This window comes from Vanessa atalanta, chromosome 3, assembly GCF_905147765.1.
Source record: "Vanessa atalanta chromosome 3, ilVanAtal1.2, whole genome shotgun sequence".
NCBI lineage: Eukaryota > Metazoa > Arthropoda > Insecta > Lepidoptera > Nymphalidae > Vanessa > Vanessa atalanta.
The window spans coordinates 14,125,432-14,144,873 of record NC_061873.1 but is presented as its reverse complement, the minus strand read 5'-3'; the positions used below and the strand labels follow the sequence as shown (position 1 = coordinate 14,144,873).

The 19,442-nt window shown below is 34.5% G+C and overlaps 1 protein-coding gene across 1 annotated transcript in view; it reads left to right on the top strand.

Annotated features, from left to right (window-relative positions):
- The window catches only part of LOC125077353 (neuroligin-1-like), a 130,355-nt gene that overhangs the window by 96,864 nt on the left and 14,049 nt on the right, over nucleotides 1–19,442 (top strand). Inside the window, exons 2-11 of the mRNA XM_047689275.1 lie at nucleotides 8,808–8,928; nucleotides 11,812–12,004; nucleotides 12,880–12,998; nucleotides 13,289–13,438; nucleotides 14,090–14,284; nucleotides 14,891–15,026; nucleotides 15,413–15,661; nucleotides 15,857–16,118; nucleotides 16,204–16,444; nucleotides 16,603–16,740. Of these exons, the coding sequence (XP_047545231.1) occupies nucleotides 8,829–8,928; nucleotides 11,812–12,004; nucleotides 12,880–12,998; nucleotides 13,289–13,438; nucleotides 14,090–14,284; nucleotides 14,891–15,026; nucleotides 15,413–15,661; nucleotides 15,857–16,118; nucleotides 16,204–16,444; nucleotides 16,603–16,740 (1,783 nt within the window). The 5' untranslated portion in view covers nucleotides 8,808–8,828. The remainder of the gene's footprint in view (nucleotides 1–8,807; nucleotides 8,929–11,811; nucleotides 12,005–12,879; nucleotides 12,999–13,288; nucleotides 13,439–14,089; nucleotides 14,285–14,890; nucleotides 15,027–15,412; nucleotides 15,662–15,856; nucleotides 16,119–16,203; nucleotides 16,445–16,602; nucleotides 16,741–19,442) is intronic.

Here is a 19,442-nt window from a genome sequence, read left to right as displayed (position 1 = left end):
TAATAGGCATTTCGGTACATTGGGGACGTCGACAACAGCAATAGCACACGTAAAATAACGATTCAATTTAAACATATTTTAATTTGCGAACTAGAAGTCAAAACTAAGTTACAGATATGAAGTAATGTACATATATGTTCAAAGGAAACAATTCTCTATTTGCTTAGCATATTCTACTACTATACACAAATTACAAGGCCTTCGCTTTGACGGTGCTCTTTTCGACATAGGCTCCTCTATATTAAGTAAAGAGCAGGCTTACGTTGGCCTCTCCAAAGTTAAAACCTTAGATGGAGTACATCTTATCAATTTAGGTCCAAGTCAAATCAAGACACAAGAGAGCTCTATTGTAGAGTACAACCGTCTGCGCACGTTATACCACCCCTACTTGGCCAAATTAAGTATAAACAGAAAACGCGTAAAAAAAATCAGGACACTGAATAGGCAATTCACTCGAACATTTCAGAGGTACCTACAAGGAAAATAAGAAAGTATCAAAAAAAAGACAATTATACCCCGTAAACGTAGGAAAATAGAATAGCTTAACAAAAACCATTTGGAAATAATTTTGTTATTAATAAGTACCTACTAATAATTTATATACAAAAAGTAGTGATATCCCATCAAAAACATAAATGTAAAAATGAGAGCCAAGTTAAATATTATGATATATACCTTGGTTGTTGACTTCAACGACAAAAGAAGTGAGATCTAAATTTGTGCCAAGTTAAATAGTCCTTTCTGAAATTTATTTATAACTACATAAAATATCATTTCTTCTTATAACTTGGGATAATATATTGTTGCCTAAGGTCTGACTTGGCTAGTTCTTATATGTTTATAAACACAAATTGTAGTTTGTGTTTAGAATAACAAATTATAACTCAGAACATCTATGAAGAATGGAGGACAGCTCAGTATTGCTTAGTTAGTGTTAACGTACATTAAGAGCTGCGATGGACCAGTCACTAGGAAACATGAATCTTAACCAGATATTGCGAGTTCATATCTAGACAAGTACCATTGAATATTTGCGTGCTTAATTTGTGTTTATAATTCATTTGTAAAGGCTTAGAACTTACGAAGGCTACAATATAATTCGTATATGAGAACTAACCAAGTCAGACCTTAGGCAACAATATATTATCCCAAGTTATAAGAAGAAATGATATTTTATGTAGTTATAAATAAATTTCAGAAAGGACTATTTAACTTGGCACAAATTTAGATCTCACTTCTTTTGTCGTTGAAGTCAACAACCAAGGTATATATCATAATATTTAACTTGGCTCTCATTTTTACATTTATGTTTTTGATGGGATTGTCATTTTTCAGGCATTTATTAAATGTTATTGTCGAATATAGGGTTTACAAAAACACAATTGTCAATCTTTTACACCGATTCAATGATATAAATATGTAAATAAAATACAATTAATTTTATATTTCCTATTTATTTCCTATTTATGTCCGTATATCTGATACTTTTAGTAAATTATTTCGAAAATATATTTTTTTAAGGTAGTTTACATCTCCGCCTTCGCCTACGGCTAGAAATTAACCTATTCCAGACTATATCTGTGTGAAATGTTATTTATCCGTTTAGCCATTGCTAATATGAATATCTTTAAAATTGTGTTATAAAAATTAAAATCTGATTACAATATTCAAGTAGACTCTTTCAAGCAATCGAATGGTCATTAATGCTACAAGATTTCATTGAATTTGAAGCTGTCACCGGCACGTAGATGCCAGTGAACTGAGAAAATCATTGATATTAAAAGTTATTCAGAAATGTATAAATATAAAGAAGTAGGTACATATATTAGCACACAAACTATAATAATATTGTTGGTAAAAATTTTACAATTGATAATAATTTTCCACCGTTCAAGCTGAAAGTGGCTCAGTATGGTGTTGTTGAAATTTAATTTAGATTACAAGTACATGTCAGCGACACTCCATCGACGGCGTTAAACTAGTGTATGTGCAGACAATTCACTGCTGTATAACTGCAATAATCAAATAAACACATAGTTCCGTTATCTCAAAATATGAAGACTTGACAAGACGCTGAATCAACGGTTTTGTAAGTTATTTGGAATCGTCTTGTTGTTAAATGCGTACTGTAATCGTATTATTTAAGAATATAATAATAAAACCATACCAAGTGCGTGCTGCTAATTATTTATGGCTTTAATTATTATGAATGAAAGTTTACGTGGGCGTGTCAAAAGACAAATGGATACCTTCTGTCACCGCCAACTGCGCTTCCCGTGTCCCTGCGTGCCGGACGGAGACAAAGCGGTTGTTGAAGTTCAATTCATGTTACGTACACTCTTCGTGTGTGTTTCTTGTTTATTTATTTATGGCTAGTACATTTGGCTATAAAGAAATCATTAAAGATTAATATAATTTATGTATATATATTTTATATTGCGTAGTCCTTGTGATTAACCATCGTACCTCACTGGTCAGGTGGGAATGGTTATTATTAATTTCTCCCGCGACCGCCGTGGTCGAGTAGTGTGTACACCAGTTTTCATGTATACGCCACTCCGAGGTCCCGGGTTCGATTCCGGCCGAGTCGATGTAGAAAAAAGTCATTAGTTTTCTATGTTGTCTTGGGTCTGGATGTTAGTACTTCTGATTTTCCATAACACAAGTGCTATTTACATTGGGATCAGAGTATGTGATATTGTCCAATATTTTTTTTATTTTGAGCCTTGTTTTAATGTCATTAGCTCTACACCAGTAGCAGTAGATACGGTAAGGCTTTATTTAAACACACCCACACTTTCTAAAATATTCCGTAAATATCAATACACCGGTGTCAATTTATTACAAACTCCTATTAATGTTCTAGTTCCAACAATATATTATTTCCAACTGCCAACCACAACTGAGAGATTAATAACAATTTGACCATTAAATTTTTACAGTATAAAAATATCTACTTCGCTAAATACAATTTTGTTCCGTCCTCACGAAGTCTGCCAGAAATTAGAAGTGGGATAATTCGTGCGTTAATTATTATCCAACTGATATCTAATAAATCTTTGAAAATGCCAACAATAAATTGGGTACCATTTAATTAATGGAGATATTAATTAAGGAAAGCGTCTTAATTGTCATTATATAGATTTATAACATTATAGAAAATGCTTGATGAATTAAAATTTCATCGTCGTTTTATGTTTCTATATTTTACGAGTATTTGGTGGTTTTCACTCGAAGACAGTTCATCCACCCCTGTTCAAGATGTTCGGTTCCACGATAAAATTCCGTCATTATTAGCCAATTAATACCTTTTTTTAATAAGACGTATTACCCAATAAAGTGTGTTATATATAATGAGGGGTTAATATTCGCTATATCATATCATTACATAGTATAAAACAAAGTCGCTTACCACTGTCTGTCCCTGTGTTTGCTTAGATATTAAAAATTACACAACGTGTTTGATGCGGTTTTTTTTTTAATAGATAGATTGATTCAAGGGAAGGAAGGTTTATACGTTTCTCTACTATATTGTGCGTGTACCTATACACACAATAGAGTAGAGACACAATTATAATTTTAGAGGTTTCTAAAGTTATGTCGTAAATAAACACATTTTTGCACTTACATTGCAAATGCTGGCTCAATCCTACGAGATAGCACAAAAAAATGTACTACAGTTATGTACACCTTAAAAAAGTCTTCAAAAAAGTCCGCAATGGTATTTTCTATCTCTTAGGGATAGCCCACAACAACAATTTTTTATCCTTTACATTTAACGAGAAATAATAGCTTATTTTCGAAGTGTTTTTAAGCAATACACCATTAATCCTTAACCAATTAAGTACCTTAAATACATTATGCATTTAATATAGATCAATATGGCCCTTTACTGTAATGTAATTTAAATTAATATTTTCGAAGATATTGCAGTTTTAAAACGCAGGGACATAGTCGGTAATAGATCGGTTTGTATTTTCTAACGACTGTAAAACTGTGAACGTTGTAAAACATTCTGTAGTATATTTAGTGACAGCATTACAGCCGTGCGAAGCCGGTGGGGGTCGCTTGTCGCTAACCGTATTTATTTAGTTTTATATATATACAGGATAAATAATAATTCAATTCTATTTAATAATTTATATAAATTGATTATCGGATGTAATAATCGGATTGCCGGTTTTTCTCGGAATAATCTGAATTTCGAACCGGTAATTTTATGTTGTAAAACCGAAAATGACGACACTAAAGTGCTAGCAAGAGCCTACTTGAATAAAGCATATTTTGATTTCAGTAGTTTTGCATCACCACTAATATTATAAAATATGGTAATGGTAGTTTATATTTTCCATTAACATTTCGTATTTTATACTTATAGTGAAAATGTTCCATTTACTGCTGAACACACTGAACACGGAACGATATATAAATATAATGAAATACATGGAAACATAGTATTGATTGTCCGTATGTAAACCGCAGCTCGTGTCCTAATAATTGGCAACCAACAACCAGAGCACACAATGCAAAGCTTAGATCAAAATTTAATCTTCATCATAAGCCGAGCCGGCTCAAATATCTCGGAACACAAATTAGTATACCGATAAATAAAACACATTCGTGAAGCTGCTTAAGCCGTACAAATCAAAAAGCATTTATTCAATGCTTATATTAAATATTATGTTTCTGCGAGTATATCGCATGTTGTCAAGTGTATTGTTATGATTCCAAACTGTAACTGTGTGTGTTTATTTTTGTATAAAATAAATTTCAAAGTGACAATTATAAATATTATTAAAATAATGTCTTGATGCAATTAGCTCTCATTTAATTAAATCACTTTCATAGTACTCAAATAACATCTCAATAATTAAAGAAACCTAATAAATTCATCAATAAAATATTTGCTTTGAGTAATGACTTTTATTTTCTTTTTGTGTCACTCACGTGACAGGCACTGATCAACGCGGATTCCTCTGCGGATCTTTTTAGGCTTCTATTTTTCTTGAATTCGTTGATCGTTGCCTCTTTACTTTATTATTTATATATAAAGGCGTAATATTACCATTTATTCATATTACAAGTATTATAATATTTTCTTAAAGACAAATCAAACCTAAATTGGAATCTCAGCTGAAATCTTAATAAGTAAAAGTCGTTATTTTGTAATATTTCTACCTAGTATTGAGAAATTTCTCACGATATCAATAGATTTTATGACATCACTTGATATCACAAAATACATTTTCATTTATTCTTTATTAATAATTTCGTGCAGGTCTGCGATAGACCCGATGGAAACCTATCCACAATTATAGATCATTAAAAAAAAACACGATATCTTAGTCTACAAAATTCGTATTATCGAGATATTTCGTTATTAAATCCATAAAATTCAATGACATGAATGAAGTTCACGTACGGGCGGCCTTGTTTGACGTTTACGGGTGCGTTCAGTAAGTGTGTTCAAAATAATAATTTCGTACGGTAAGCTCAATGGAAACTTATCCACAATAAATTATAAATAAATGATAAGCCGTATTTGTTTAGTTTTATTTAATTCACCCAAACGAAGCCGGGTTTTCATCTAGAACATTTATTTGTACGTATGTAAATATTTCTTTGAATTTTTTTGCATACCTTCAAACGTAATTTCAGCACTTCCTGTGGATGGTAGAGGACGCTTTTAGGCTAAGCCAGCTATTCGTACTATGTATATAGATTGTAGTAGGTATGCAATAAAGTGCTTTTTACTTAATCTATATTTTTTACTACGTGTGCAATTTTAATCTTTTAGACAGATTATAACCCTGCCTTTACTTTAACGGCTCTACTCAGGTCTGGGTATTTTATTTCCGAATCGGTTGTAGAATTTAATTTGACTATCGATAAGTTATCATTTCATTTCGGTAAATTCGAGATACAAGTTATGGCTGCGACGGAATTTTGAATAGACATCAGTTTGTATCGAGGAGCGACCTTTCACCGCAGGTATACACCCATATCATTACGTGAGGACCTGATACCGACCCTTCAAACCCTAATCTACATACGAACGGATCCCGGGGAAGGAGTCTGGGATCCTCCATGTCAATTGAAATGAAGATCAAATTCAATTCGGAAAAAAACACTTTTCATTCAGTTAATTAAATATGTCCGTTTTTTTTTTTTTGTAAATATCAATCGTGATCGAAAGTCTCTTTTTTCGAAGCTATCTCATTGTACCTATTGCAAATAACTCATAATTAAATAATATCCAATTTATGGCTTACATAAGTGACGAATAAATTAACATATAATTACGCCAATACATATGTTATAATTATCTGAAATGTTCTTTATTTATATAAAAGCAAATAAGCATTTTTTATTTTGAGCTTGAAGCCTCATGTGACATTTACGTCACGGACATTTGACGTAAAAACATTTTTATTACTAGATAAGCTAACACCCGGGCCGTTAAATAATACGTTCATGAAAAATAAAATAAAAAACAGAAACATTTTTCGCTGTTGAGTGCTATTGGCCATCCAGAGGCTCCTTAATTGAATTGAAATCTGAATTCAATAGTTAGTGATAATATATAAAGATAAAAATGGCCTACTGGGACTTTTCCTAAGCAAGGTTATGGTCACCATGTAGAGCGCCATATTCAAGTTCAGTTTTGCAACGGCGATATGACGAGCAAGAATTTACTTAAAAAAACGAACGCAAAAAACAGCAATCATTAAAAATTAATAGTATACAATATAAATCTAACAGTCCCAAATTAAAATTAAACTTAATACACCTATACAGTTTCTTTCGAATAATTATTTCAAACGAATACCACAAATGAATACTATGGCTTAGTACAAATTACAAGCTATCACCAAAAAAAACCTCACAAGTAGTATAACGTCGTAGACAGAATTTTTTTAAATAATAAAAAAACTACTACAAAAACTACAACTACTACTATTTTATAAAAAAATTAAAAAACATTTATTCGTTTGTCATACATTTACAGTTAAGGGTACTGATAATGTCTATAATATTATTCCTTAATAAGAAATCGTCAAGAAATAGTGGCCAATAGTTGGACACTAAGGCACGCACACTTGCAGTATGACGTTTGTCGAGTGATGAGAGTATCTGTCACGCACACCAAGATAATAAAGTTGTCTGGTTTGTTTTAGTTCTTTTGTAGTGCGACCCTCTATCTAGGTGTATAAATAATCTAAGCATGAATCAAAAATCACTCAAATGCGAGTCATGGACCGTCGAAGAAGCGATTGCGACGCGTTTTATATATTTTTAAATAACCTACCATCGAATTCGCCCCTTATAATTTTGGCTTAGTCTATCTAACAATAAATACAATTATGAAAGGTAAAACGCTAAAGGAGCTAATAGTAGTAGTAGCAAAATGTTTAATTATAAAAAAAGGAACCAATATAAGCTTTTAAAATTGCTTTCAAGTCATCCTCGGACGAAGACAACGGTGTATTTATATGGCTGTTGACGGCTGGTTGACACAGATACGATACGAGTCAATATTCGCGTTGATTGCCATAATATCGTGATTGCAGGGCTGTTGGCATTGCATAGTAACAATGGTGGACGTCGGAACTTAATTAATTTATGTGTTAACTAATTTTGCTCACAGCTTCCGCTGGAATATATGTTCCATTGTCATAAAACTACACACAATATTTGCTGAAGCTGATCCTGAAGGTATTATCAATTGTAGTACTAAGCCAGTTACACCCCGAAAATATCTCCCTACTGGGTAAAAATATCCTGTACCTTTAAAGAGGTTTGAATTTATCCCACCAAGCTGCTCTGACTAGTGCAATGTTATCTGACCGATATCTGAGTTTCGTTAATTTAGTAAAAATAGTGTTAATAGAGTTTCTAAGGTTTTCCCATTAATTTAGAAAAACGCTAACACATTTTTAAGTGTATTCTGCAGCAAGCGATGAACAAGAGTTCGCCTAATGTAGGGGCGTGTAAATTTTAGAAATCATCATTTGTACACTAAATATGAAAATAATATCAAAATATCTGAATTTCATCTGCACAGAGAGAGAGCGTGAGAACAGATTGATGACGGCACCGATATAACAGTATTATAGAGATGGTAGTTATGCATATAACGGTCACGTGATTCATTCTGAATGTTTTATGTTCACGTCTGAGAAATAAGTTGTTGAAGTCATGTTAAGGTTTTCCTTGACGGAACGTTGTTAAATAATGTTTGACACGCAGACAGCACCACATAACGCTGTAAACGAAAGGATAAATTCCTCTATTACGTCGGCGGCGTATTTGGCAAATGTTACGAATTCTGAACACAACTTTTATCAACACTGCTACTATGCGCAAGTGAAGACCCATTTAAGAAGGCACTCTTCACATTCTTGACGTTTTATTTTGTTGTGGTAGTGTAGTGCCAATTGCTATGTAAGATTAGTTTTTCTTATAATTATCAATTCTGGAGACGGAAAAACTATTCCTCATTTCGGTGGACTACTTTTGCGTATATTATAACTAACTAAAAAAATAAAAAAATGTCAAAACTTAATGTTAAGTAACAACTTGTAATTGGCCCCTATTAGGCGACTACCAAGTCCTTCTTTATTATTAAGTTAAATTTTGTGGATCGTACTACTATGCTGATACTACTTACGATCTGTGAATGTACACGTGGTAGCATTTAATCTGATACACAGAGTAATTTTGAGATACGACAGCTAATATTAGATCCGAATTGGAACCCGTGATTTTTGTCGTGGTTTAAATCTGAGTGTTTTTATTTTTTGCAGCCAATCGTCGCGTGATGGCGCATGGAGTGCGCGCGGACGGCGTGGTGCGCGACGCTGGCGCTAGCCGTGCTGGCGGCGGCGGGCCCGCGCTACAGCTCGCGCATCGTACACACGCATGCTGGTAAGCACGTCACTTAACGAACCATCATTGTAATGACGATGTAGAAAAAGTTCATTAGTTTTCAATGTTGTCTTGGGTCTGGGAGATGTGGTACCGTCGTTACTTCTGATTTCCATAACACAAATGCTTTAGCTACTTACATTGGGATCAGAGTAATGTATGTGATGTTGTCCAATTTTTTTTTTTATAATACAATACAATTTGATCTGTTTTGTTCTGTTCAACTTGTTGTCCTAAATAATAAGAAAATTACTCAACCAACTAAACTCAGTAAACGTGACGTGAGTGCTATTAAATATATATTTTTTCTATTACATGTTATAATGATGATAATTTACGTGGATTTCGGGTGATTTTCTAGTTTGTCCTATATTATATGTATATAGCTCTATAAAAGTAAATTGCAACTGAAAAAAATCGTTCCAAATTTAAACTTAAAGTAATACTCTCGTCAAAAGTTTCATTTTAATAATTAAAAAAGCTCGCTTGAATAGTTAAGTGTACTCCTACCTGCATTTAAACTATTCAGAAATATTATTATCTGAATTGTTTTTAAAGTAAATTATTATTCGCGTAGTTATTTTTAGACAAAACGTTACCTTGGACAGAGGAAAGTTTGAAAGGCAATGTCAATTATTATCTAAATAGTAAAAGCCTGTAAATTTCCCACTAAGGCTCTCTCTTCCTTTCAGGGAAGGTTAGGAGCATACTCCACCACGCTACTCCAATGCGTATTAGTAGATTTACATGTAGCAGAATTTCGTTGAAATTAAACACATGCAGGTTTCCTCACGATGTTTTCCTTCACCGCCAAGCACGATATGAATTATAAACACAAATTAAGCACATGAAAATTCAGTGGTGCTTACCTGGGCTTGAACCCTCACTCAAATATAAATTTCATTCAATATCAAAGTCAAATTATCTCCCAACAGACGACCCATTTGCCTATCCGCCTGCTTACATATAACTAAACTTACATCTAACTAAAATTAAATTGAACAAATTATATTTCTTATAAAGTAAAAACTATATAATTTCAACGGATAATCCACTTATCACAAGAAAGCAGGTGTCTTTAGCCTGCATTTAGCGTTTAAGTTTGTGATGCCCCGGATCAGGTCCCGGGTACGCTTAATCCCGGAACAATTCAATCAGACGGAGATCTCGAGGTTGAAACCCGGAATATTGTGGGTGAATGACGTAATTTCGTTTTATATTACAAAGGACGAGGGCGTCGGGTCAAATTAATAATTGCTCAGGTACCTTGTGACCGCGTAATTGGGTGGCGTGCGGGGTCTGATTCAACTCGTCTATAGAATCTTGTTGGTTTGAAATTGTTTTCTTTTTTTTTTAATTAATAATATTCAATTACGAGATCCAGTTTATTTGTTAAGCCTTTTGTCAGTCGTAATTTGATTTTGCTTTCTCGATTCACTCAATTTATGGTGGAATGTTTGATTTTCTTCAAATGTAAACCCTTTTAAGACAAGTATTTACGTATTTATTATCTGTTAAATTTTCTCGACCATAACGTTAAATTTAAAAATACTTCATCCTTGTTGTCGTTTTCGTTATATAACTTTAATGAATTTCGGGTGTAAATACGAAGATGTGTGACGAATCTAAGATTAAGAATACCATTACATACATAACTATTATTTTGATATATAACATGTAAGAAAAAAACAATTTTTTTATAAGAATACAAATTTGATTTCAAAAATTTAGGCAGCCTGACAAATGAGTTACCGATGGCAAACGGTCACAACCACATACAGACATACTTCAATGCGCCACAAACCTTATGAACCATTTTATATATTGTATATATTAAAATTTAATTAGCAATAATAATGCCATGTAATTATACATGACTACACCATTAGATATAATGCTGTTCTTACTCACTTCAAAGAGGTTACCCAGTGTAATAAATAACACACATAACATTTTAGTTCTCAGTTATACGGTTGTGTGTTAATAGGTTTTCGCCCGTTCGCTCGTTCAATTATCATTATTTAATTTGGCCAGTTTTCAACATTTTTTGCTAAAATGACGCCTTTTCAGGTGACTGGATAGTAACCTAATAATGTTATTATATTGATTTAAGTGTTTTTGTTGTTGAACCATGATGGCCCAGCGGTTAGGACGCCTGCATTTTAAGTGATGGTTGCGGGTTCAAACCTAGGCAAACACCACTGAATTTTCGCATATGAAAATTGAATTGAATTTGTGTGTATAATTCATCTCGTGCTCGTTGAAGGAAAACATATTGAGGAAACCTGCATGTGTCTAATTTCAACGATAGTCTGCCACATTTGTATCCACCAGCTCGCATTGGAGCAACGTGATGGAATATGCTCCAAAACTTTCTCCTCTATGGGAGAGGAGGCCTTAAAGTTTTTTCTTAAATTAAATTTAGTTGTAAATTATTCTGAGATTAAAAATCAGGAGTGAAATGAAGCCAAAGTCACGGCTAAACTATTCAGTCCCTTCCATTCCACCAGTTCTTCATCAAACGACTATTGAAAAGGGTGCGAAGTTTGCGGTTCAATTTAACCAGCGAAGTATAAGTATGTTGCTTCGGACGTTGAACTTTCAGATGTACCTCATTCAACGCTGGAACCCTCTCTTCAAATGTTGCCTCATTTAGTTTCGGTACTAACCGCAACTGCATGCCCTAAATGAAGTTATAATTAAACTTTGAAATATGTTGCGTAACAAGTTTACTTCACTTTAGAATATATTTTAGTAGTAACTCCGGGTTCGTCTGTACATTGTTGAAATTTGTGTACAAACTGACATAAATTCGTAAAATTTGTGGCATGTTATATTTCTTAAATTGTTCACAATTTACCTTAACGTGCTTTGTTTTGTCAGGAGCAATCAGAGGCATCATAGTGGAACCTGCATCACGTCGCTTGGAACCAGTGGAAGTGTTCCGCGGTGTTCCGTACGGAGCACGGCCGGCTCGTCTGGGACCGCCTCCGCCTCCGCCATCCTGGCCAGGCACGCGCCTTGCCGACACCTTCGCGCCCGTCTGCCCACAACGCTACCCCGACATATCGAACAAGTAACTCTTATTCTCTATTTCTTTTACATTTGTTCACAACGCAACTGTGTACAATTCTAAGTTAATTTTGACAAGTCATAATATTCCATTGTTTTCGTCGTTTCGACTTATACCAGCTTCAGATCCACATTGAAATGGTTTCATTTCACTTATTTTTCCATAATTCGTTTCTCCGATCTCATGTTTCACTTCTTAATATAATGAAATTGATTTCGTTTTTAATATAGTTCTCAACGTAAGTCTAATATTTGATTTCAATGAAATTCCTTTGAATTTTCACATGTATTTCGTATATTATTTATAATGTTAATTTACATACTAAAATTAAACTCTATTCGAATGTTACGGACAATTAACAAATGATTATTAATACAATGCACGTCGCATGAATCGTTGTGTGAAATGTTTAATTATAACTCATTCATTTTAGTTGACGTTAAAATTGAACGCACCACTTGGATTATTGACAAATATTTTGACTATTGAAATATTTTAGGGTATTAAATCAGACATTCAAAATAACTCTAAGCAGCTGCTGCGGACCAATTAGTAATGACTATGGAAACAATGTTGTGGATTACTTGTATGAAGACTATACATATACAGACTACACTTGCGTATTGCGTACATACACTCTGCTGTCCGGCTGGTCTCCAAGATTAGCTCTTAGTTTTATTTGAATAAGCGTAAATACTAATTAGTCAATGTTATTAAAAGGACTTCGGACATAACGTTTTAGTTCCCATGCTTGGCAGTGCACTGGCGCCTCTGGAATTATTAAAGTTTCTTTCATACATATTAATTTGTCAGAGTATTTTGTGTATTTCGTAGGTATACAATGAAAAATATATATAAATTTAAAATATTTTTACTAGGAGTGCAGCATTACTAAAGATGCCACTAGGACTTTACAACGAACTCAAAGTGACGATTCCGTTGCTTGCCAACCAGAGCGAAGATTGCCTCTATCTCAATATTTACGTTCCCGGTAGCGGTAAGTGAAATAATCGAAATCGTTTTTGTCTTAAGTGTAACTGGTAAAGCTTAAAGCCTTCCCGAATAAATAATGATAATTTAAAATAAATTATTATTATTTATCATTACTGTAAATAGTAACAACATTTGCCATGACAATGTGACATTGTATCTACTGTTAGTTGTCAAACTGAAAATAAAATAAAGATATTTAATTATTTAAAGCTCAAACTCATCATTTGATCTGGAATATTTAATATGATGTCTTAAATCGATAGAGATTTTGCAAGTCGGAGATTGTACATGCAGGTGCGCGAGGCGTAGAAGCGCCTTACGCAGTGGTGGTGTGGCTGGGCGCGGCGCACGAGTGGGGGTCGGGCAACGCGCTCGACGGCGCCGTGCTCGCCGCGCGTGCGCACTTGCTCGTCGTCACACTTAACTATAGAATAGGATTATTAGGTGAGGACAAGTTGTCGTTACCTGCCTTGATGATTGGTAGACGATGGCATATTCCTTATGACATAACGTTACATTTGTATCGGATATTGTCTCAGATTTATAAAAAAAAAATATATATTTTTTATATTTATTGTTGTGTGTCAGTTTATAGTGTAATTAATAATATTTATGTTTAAGAATACTAAAAAACCGGACATCCGGTGTTCCTAAGCCGCACAATTAACGTACATATTACGAGTATCGATCTATCTACTCACGTCACGCGCCTCCGCGTTAAATTATGGTCGTGCATTAGTATGTCTGTCGCTCGCACTTACAATGTGTCTTCGAGTGTGTGAGATGACTAATGTAAGCATAAAGGCAACAAAATAAATGCAAATTATATGATATTTGTTAACGCACGAACAGATCTATATATAAGAATCTAAGCGTTCACAATTGGCACGCCATGCTTAGAGCTATGAACTGTGCTCTGTGCATTATTGTGCCTTGCTCTTGTGTTATTAAAACTTTATTTTAGACCTTAAGTTCAATTATAAAATTAAGTAAACAAATTATTAAAACTAAACTAAGCAAAGTAAATAAATCTGCTCCCTACAATGTAAAAGGTTGTTTGTATTGAAATTATTACACGAACTGCTATTTCTTTAGGTTATTTAACAACAGGCGCCTCGGATGAAGTGTCGATGTCTGGCGGCGCTGCTCCCTTAGACGTCGCAGCAGCACTAACATGGGTCAGACGGAACATCGCGGCTTTTGGTGGCGACCCACGAAGACTGACGCTTGCCGGACACTCAGCTGGTGCAGCGCTGGCTAATGTCATGCTGATGCTGCCTTTAAGTAAAGGTACAGAATGTTTGACCTTTTTGACGAAAGTTCAAATAGACCAGTGGTAAGAAGCGTATTTTCAATGTGGAAATTGGTCAATCACCGCTGAGTTTTTATGTGTTTATTATTTCATTATCTTTGTTTACAAGCGAAAATTAGAAATGAATAATTTTTCTTTAGAGAATACCGCGAGGAAACCGGTATGTTTCTGACCAAAGATGCTCCATGTGTAACCACTAAACCGCAGTTTAGGTCCCGCTCTTATCAATAATAACCTTTCAAAATTTATTAAAAAAAAACTATTTTAATTTGATTGCAAGATATAGATTACTCTATTAAACTGCAGTTTCTGAAAGGCTGGTCAAAGTCTGATTATCTAATTTAGCTTTAAGCTGAACCTACATTGGTCGTTGATTACTACCGACCAATGCCCAGTCAGCTTGAAGCCAAGTCAGATAATTCGACTTTGATTAGTGTAACAGAAATTAAAGTCAAGTCTCTTGAATAAAAGCTTAACATAAGATATATTCCTATTTTACATATACGAAATTCAAGTGTGAACTACACATTACAGTCATCAAATCATTTTTCGTTATCATATTTGACTCTGAAAACATTATTCAGGCTTAATATCCCGCGTGCTACTGCTGAGTGGCTCAGCATTAAGTCCATCAGTACTGGCGCCTGAGCCGGCATTAGCTCGCGAACATACTGCGCAAGCGCTGCGGTGTGCTCGAGATTCAAATAGCGGGGAACATTGGTAAAGAGCTTTTGTCATATTTATGTTTAGAAAATAAAAACTTAGTGTTAAGCAGTAATGTGTATAATAAAAAATTAAAATATCAATTAATTAACCAAATGAGAAGAATAGGGAGGAAAATTCTCGAATATATTTTTAACAGTTGATGGCGATGCGATTCATTTGTTTATAAGGCACCGAAGTGACGTAATTTTGTCGCTGGACTCGATCCCTATATACCTAGTTATATAAAAGCATAAAAATGTTATAAAACTTAAATCTTAGGAATTGCAGAAAAATCTTTATATGTTGCAAACAACTGCTAACTAAGTTTCGCAAAACAATAAATTTGAAAAATAATAATTATATGTAAAGATATCAGTTATCATAAATAAATAATTTATTAGGTTAGCAGCGTGTATCCGCTCTCGTCCCCTGGCAGTACTTCTAGCGGTTGAAGCTCCTCGCGCCAGGTTTCTAGCCGGCTGGGCTCCATCAGTACCCACCAGGGACTCTCAGACCCAAGCCCCGACTAAAGCATTACACGCAAGTGAGATATTTCTGGACTGCGCTCTAGCTGTGGTCGTGACGACTACTGAAAGCTACCAGTATTTCAGTGAGGACGACGTTCGACATGGCTTTGAAGAGGAACACAGGTCAGTCTATCCGTAGATTTATCCTTTTATTTTTTAGACCTTTATTCGAGATACATGTAGTTTAGTGGAAGGTAATTTATACAATTATAAGGTGACATAAAATAACAAATTAAAGACTAGTCAGGATATTAAAAAAAAACTTGAGTAAGTAAATTTAAAATGTATATTTAATTTACATTCTTCTGATCATACTAGGAGTCGTATCCTGCGCACGTACGTACGTAACGTGTACCGCTACCACCGCAACGAGATCTTTGCCGCCATACGCAACGAGTACACGGACTGGGAGAAACCGATCCAGCACCCGATCAACATCCGCGACGCCACGCTGGAGTCGCTGAGCGACGCGGCCGTGGCGGCGCCGGCGCTGCGGCTCGCGCAGCTGCACGCCAAGCGCGGCGCCAAGACGTACTTCGCCCATTTCGCGCACCAAAGCAAGGATTCAGATTATCCTCAGGTAACTTGAAAAATATTGCAAATATTTCACAGGACACATTATTTATTGTATTTTATATTAATTTCACTAAATATTTCGTTAACAGCGCTTAGGAAGCGTCACGAGCGAAACTCTGCCATACTTCCTCGGCTTACCCCTTGTGGGTGGGATGCCATTTTCTCCAAGGAACTATTCGAGGGGTGACGTAGCTGTGGCTGAAACCACTGTCGCTCTGCTAGCCGGATTCGCAAAGACTGGGGATCCAACGCCAAAGACTGATGATCAAAGAAATGACGTTCCCAGCTGGCCTCAATACGAACTGAATACGCAACAGTATTTAAGTATCGGTGAGTTTTACTATTAAATCTATAATAATAAATTATTTTAGAAAGTTTATTTTATCTCCCTAAGAAAAGACTAATATTAACAATGAACCCCTCAAATTTGCACTCCTAAAGATTTCTGATAGTATCACGTGAACTAAAACCAAACTAATTTGTTTTAGGAACAAAATTGCGCGTAAAGAGCCACTATCGCGGACACAAAATGGCATTATGGCTGCACTTGATACCGCAGCTGCATCGACCCGGAGCCGCGCCGAGACACCATCAGTTCCGCTCCGTACATCCTGACATGTTCGCAGGTACGGAACCTTTAGATTAAATAGCTGCTGTAGCCATGAAATGTTGGAAAGACTTACGGCGTACGCCATTTTGATCCGTGTATCCGTTAAATGTTATCATTATTATAATCAATTTCCCATTTCGTTTCTGATATGTCACGATCATACGACATGGTGATCTTCAAGTTGATTCTTACAATATATCATATGCTTTTACTTTGATTTTCTTATTTTTAATCAATTAAAAATAGAAGAACAGATTGCTCAGTGTTTAGGTCTTCATCTTAAACGAAGATTGGTTCAAATGCGTGCTGGCAACATTATTTCAGTTTTTATTTGCATAATTTGTAAAAAAAAACAAATTACTCAATGCCACCGAAACTAAATTTTGTTCCCCTTGTACTTTTAATATCACGCTGGCCCACTCGCTCTTCGAACTAAACATATTGATACGAATGGCTGCTGTTTGGCGATAGATAATTAGTTATAATTGATTGATGGTTACCCTACTCAGATTTTTTATTCAGAAAACATTTTTAACAAACATCTATCATCATCTAAAATATAAAATGTATACGAAAAACAGATACCGTTGTTTTCAATTAATTTGCCGCCCATCCTTTTTCTGAACGGATTTGTTTTGTGTGCTATGAAAAATTAATCGTATCTTGATCAAAAAATATAATGTTAACATATAATTTAATTAAAGCTGCAAATTCAGTTTTAATTTATATTTTTACTCGCAGACCCGAGGAAACCTGGGTCGAACTGAAACTGAAAGAATTAGCTACAAAATGTTATGTTCTTGAAATCAGACTTTTATTAACAATAGCAGTATTGTAAGTTGCATACATTACTTATAAAATAAATAAATGTATTTAATTAAATAAATAAATTTACGAAATTTACGTTTCTCACGCCAACAGTTTAAATTTACTGCAAACCGTTAATAATAATATTAACATATGCTTAAGTCCTCTTCAAAACACACTGCATCTCATGATATTCGTTATATGGCTTGGCTTGGCTATATATTGGCTTAGGTTTTTTTTTTCACTTAGTCATTGTAAAACATTTTCTCACTCATTACTATAATTATTATAAAAATAAACGACTAATTTCTTTGAGCGTGAAGAACTCATAACTGTATGCGTATCATCTCTAAACTCTATTCCATACTTAAAAAGAGCGTTCATTGTCTAATAGTTAGTTTACTGTAAAATGAAACGATAGATACTCTTACATACATATCTTTGCAACAACACTAAAATGTTGAAAGAGACGCTAAGTTTATGATCACGGCTTTGTTTTACGTCATCCTGGATGAGGCATTAGCGAGATAGCCGGCTCATAACGGAAACTCATAAAACAAGTGAAGGTATTTGTAGTATAATGCAACCGCAAATATTGTACGAACGGTTAAATAAAAGTATAGCCATGTATACACGGAATGTTTTATTTCTTTATTTTGCAACACGCGAACGTACACGAACTTGGATTTCATACGCTGCATTACTTCTAGCCAATATAATATGTAAATATCTTAATCTGTGATCTAAGCACTATTTGTTCGAAATTTATCTCAACACAATCGTCAATAATTCCAAATGTATGCTTGTGTTCAGTCGGAGACTCGGCTTTATAAGGTGGTTCAAACTAATTCTTACTATCGTAATATACAATTTAGTACATATAATAATTTCGTATTATAAATATCAAAGTTATCAAGTTAGTGTATAAATAATTTGATTCAATATTATAGGAAAAGTAAAATCTAAATTTAATTAATTTGAAATTAATGTAAATTCATAAATTAAAATAACCTTTCCTTGATGAAACATTGTTCACACATAATACTCAATAAATTGAGCGTTAATAAAAGAAACAGAGTCCCGTTTCCTCTTGTCTATCCAATTCAGCTCTAATGGATGTATCTAGTTAGCGAGGTGCGTTGTCTTTTATCCGCGGCCATTAGAGCCATTTCCTCCCACTTTGCAAGAAATACCCTCATTAACTGCAAACGTTTTTCCTCTGAATAGTGTTGAAACTTGAGGAGTTTTGTGATAGATTTAAGGTACCGTTACCTCTTAGTTACGTTTTCGCGAAATACATTTTTACAAACACCGACAGTCATGCGATCATTTCCTTTTATATTTTAGCGCTATTCCTTTTATTTTTCTCTCCCCTACTTTCTTGAACATTTATTTTCCTCCAATCTGCTCCAATATGAACGAGTTAAGACTTGCGAACACATAAAAATCTGAGATAGATGTGCTCCCTAATGTCACATCATATGATTCATATAATTCGACGGAACATGAAACGATTCGGAAGGAAGTAATCGCGAAGATTAGGAAAAATATCGATGTAACCGATATGCATTGAAGGGTAAACGGAAGGGAGGAAAGGAGTAAAGTGGGGGGGAAGAAGCAATAGCGATGAATCCGTCATTAATTACCCGTTGACTCAAATTTCTCTATATTGAGTTCCCCAGCGTGCAAACAAAGCGTTCCTGCCAGGGAAGGCGACTAATTGCTATTACGTTACCACCGCGCTCCGCGTCGCTTCACCTCCGAGCTATTTTTCAATATTTCATATTTATTTAATTAAAAATCACTCCCTCGAAAGGACATCTCGATTTTTCTTTTTACTTAATCTAATTTGAGTAGCTTGAAACTTTACTATTATTTAATATTTAAAAGGGTGTGTTTGTATGTCCTTAC